This window comes from Aureococcus anophagefferens, assembly GCF_000186865.1.
Source record: "Aureococcus anophagefferens unplaced genomic scaffold AURANscaffold_3, whole genome shotgun sequence".
In the NCBI taxonomy this organism is placed as follows: Eukaryota; class Pelagophyceae; order Pelagomonadales; family Pelagomonadaceae; genus Aureococcus; species Aureococcus anophagefferens.
Window position 1 is genome coordinate 285,570 of NW_008705563.1, and position 3,489 is coordinate 289,058.

Below are 3,489 nucleotides of genomic sequence, written 5' to 3' on the forward strand. Positions count from 1 at the left end.
ACACACGAGAAGACCACGGGAGCGACTGCAACTTCGATCCATTGCAGCTCCGCAATCACGGGACATCCCGACGGCCCCAGGGCCCGCTACCTCAGCGCACCATCCCGCCACTGCGTCGCCGCACGCACCAAGCCCGCTCGCCGACGCGAGCGGCACCACGCCCCCGGCGCACCCCGGGTCCGGCGTTCAAGCCCGCCTCCACGGCGACACCGAGACCGTCTACGCCGCCGACGCTACCGACGAGCTCCTCTCTACGCGGCCGCCGACTCCGCGACGGGCCGGGTCCAGATTCCGCACTGACCCGTCTCGCTCTTCCACCACTTTCATCACGCGTGTTCGCCACGCCCTGGCTCACCCTGCGCGCTGCGGGGGAGCACAAGACACCACACACACAGGAGCACCCTACCCTGCCTTCACCATCGGCCTTACCGAGCCTCTACCGGCTCTACTGGTCCTCTCACACATTCCTAACATACTCTGTGTCTCTATGACTCATCTCCGCGACGAGCCTCGCGCGCGGACCATGGAACGGCCCTGTTAGGGCGCCCCCTTCCCCTCGTCGGCGGGTTCGACGACGACGGTCTGGCCCTGCTTGGGCTGCCCGAGCCCGTCGGGCGTCGTCGCGGCGACGTAGTAGGACGGGTCGTCGTCGCGCTCGTCGAAGACGACGTCCGCGCGCGTCGACGCCGCGCGGAGGAAGAGCGCGGCGTCGCGGCTCAGGTGGCGGAGGACGACCGTGAGGCCGAGGTCGCGGTACGCGTCGACCGCGTCGTTGATCGCGGCGATCGCCGACGCGTCGCAGACGCGGCACTGGAGGAAGTCGAGGACGACGACGCGCTTGACCCAGCGCCGCCGCCAGGACCGCGCGTAGGCCCGGTCGCGGTCCGTCGGCGCGGCGTGGTCCTTGAAGGCCGCCGCCGAGCCGAAGAAGAGCGTGCCGTGGAGGTCGACGGTGCGGACGCCGAGCGCGGCCTCGTGGGAGCTGTAGAGGTCGTTCGCCGAGTCGTAGGCGAAGCGGACGCACGTCGCGACGATTCCGCTCGCCACGGCGAGCGCGAGGCCCCGCGTCGCCGTCAGCGCGGACACGAGGAGGATCGTCGCCGCGTCCGCGGCGCGGCACCGCCCCAGGAGCCGCAGGCTCGACCAGGAGAAGGTGTGCTTGGCCACCGCGAGCATGAGCCCGACGAGCGCCGCCACGGGCAGCGCGCCGAGGAGCGCGCCCCCGGCGGCGAGCGCGCCGAAGACGAAGGCGACGTAGAAGACGGCCGAAGCGCGCGCGGCGCCGCCGGAGCTCAGGTTCACGAGCGACTGGCCCAGCAGCCCGCAGCCGCCCATGCCGCCGCATAGACCCGCGACGACGTTGCCCGCGCCGAGCGCGCGGCACTCGCGCGACGCGCGGCCGCGGCCGTCGGGGCCGTCGCGCGTGAGGCCGTCGACGAGCTGCAGCGTCAGCAGCGACTGGAGCAACCCGACGGCCGCGAGTTCGACGGCGCAGGGCAGCGCCGCCGCGACGAGCGCCCGCGACGGCGCGCGCCCGAGCCAGGGGACCGCCGCGCGCGCGTCGTAGCGGGGCAGGAACGCCACGCGGAGCGACTCGGCGCCGCCGTCGAAGGCGCCGACGACGTCCGCGAGGAGCGGCACGGGCATTTCGCGCCACCGGGCGAGCGCGGAGCAGAGGCCCATGGCCAGGAGCGGCGCCGGGCAGAAGCGCGTGAGCCTCGCGGGCGCGCCCTCGATGACGGCGAAGCTCAGCGCGACGAGCGCGCCGTGGCAGAGCAGCGGGACGCCCGCGAGCCACGTGCCGTGCGGGAACCTGCGGCGGCGCGCGCGCGTCCGCGCCGCGGCTCCCCGGCCGGGAAGGGGGTCTCGTTCGCGGCCCGAAACGTAGGCGGACGCCGGCCGCCGGGCTGGAAGTGGTCGACCTGAGCCCGGAGCACCTTGACCGCGAGGCCGTTGACGAAGCCCAGCACGACGGGCTGCGGCACCATGCGGACGAGGCGCCCGCCCTTGAGCAGCCCCGCGGCGAGCTGGAACAGCCCGGCCACGAAGACGGCGACGCGCATGGCCTCGACGCCGTGCGACTCGACGAGCGGCTTGAGCACGAGCGCGCACGTCGCCGACGCGCCCGAGACCATGCCCGGCCGGCCGCCGAAGACCGCGCACGACGCCCCGACGGCGACCGTCGAGCCGAGGCCGACGAGGGGGTGCGCGCCGGCGATGAGCGCGAACTGCGACGCCTCGGGCACGACGGCGACGGCCGACGCGAGGCCCGCGAGCGCGTTGCCGGCGAGGTCCCGCCGGTCCTCGCGCGCGCTCAGCAGCAGGTCGCGCACCTCGGACACGCTCGCCTCGAGCGACCGCGCCGCGCGCCGCGTCGCGCGCGTCCACATCTTCTTGCGCCGCCGCCGCGACGGCCAGCGCAGGCGCCGCCGCCGCGGCAGGGCGCCGGCGGCGGCCGCCAGCGCGAGGAGGAGGAGGACTCGTCTGCGGCGCATGGTTGATGGCCTGCACTTGCTGCGCCCGCTTGTCTGATGGACTGCACTTGCGTGTCGCTTCGAGCGGGTGTTTGTGAGCGCGAAGACAAGCGATTGATGCGAGCGCTGCTTGTTTTAGGTGCGCAGTGAGGTTACGGGCGGCTCAGCTCGAAGTCGGGTCCATCGCACCGAGGTTCAATCTGAGGTAAATCAAATACTTGAAGCAAGCTCTGTGGCAAAAAAGACGAACATGGGGTCATCCCCGAGGCAATCGTGGGACGGCGTCGCCGCGTCCCTCCGGCGGACCAACGCGCACGTCGAGAGCACGTTCGGCGCCGTCGTGCGCGAGAACGCGTCGCTCAACGCGCAGCGCTACGCGCAGGACGCGGCCATGGCCGAGATGCGGTGCGAGCTGGCGCGGCTGCGGTCCGAGGCCGCGGACGTGCTCGGCCGGCGCGAGGTCATGGAGGAGGCCGGGCGCCTCGAGAAGCGCGTCGCCGGGCTCCAGCGGGAGCTCAGCGCGAGCAACGCCGCGGAGCGCGCGCTGCAGGAGGAGCGCGTCGCGCTCGCGGACGCGCTCCACGGCCGCGGGCGCGCGCTCGAGCGCGCGGCCGCGGCCCTCGACGCGTCGCGCGCGTCCGAGGCGGCCCTCGGCGCCTTACGGGCCGAGGGCGCCGCCGACGTGCGCACGCTGCGCCGCGAGCTCGAGCTCCGGACCGCGGCCGAGGCGCGGTGCCGCGAGGAGGGCGGCCTGCTGCGCGCGCAGAACGACGACCTCGTGACGCGCCTCGTCGCGGACAAGCAGCGCCTCGTCGGCGAGATGAACGGCATGAACGACATCATCGACCGGCTGAAGCGCGAGCTCGAGCTCCGCGCCGAGGAGGCGCCGCCGGCGCCGACCTGTGTGGAAACCAACTTGGGTGCCTGACCAAACTTCAGAATTCTCTAGCTCGGTCAAATCGAAGTCGATTCGGCTGATTTTTGGACGGATCGATCGCTCTCGTCGAGTTCTCGA

At 73.1% G+C, this 3,489-nt stretch overlaps 1 protein-coding gene across 1 annotated transcript; it reads right to left on the bottom strand.

The window, feature by feature from the left end:
• Positions 1-525: 525 nt before the first annotated feature.
• Positions 526-2,390, bottom strand: AURANDRAFT_52423 (hypothetical protein; the record flags this gene model as incomplete). The annotated part of the gene is made up of 2 exons (XM_009035840.1): positions 526-1,813; positions 1,885-2,390. 2 exons carry the CDS (start codon positions 2,388-2,390, stop codon positions 538-540), a joined length of 1,782 nt encoding a protein of 593 aa, XP_009034088.1.
• Positions 2,391-3,489: the final 1,099 nt, after the last annotated feature.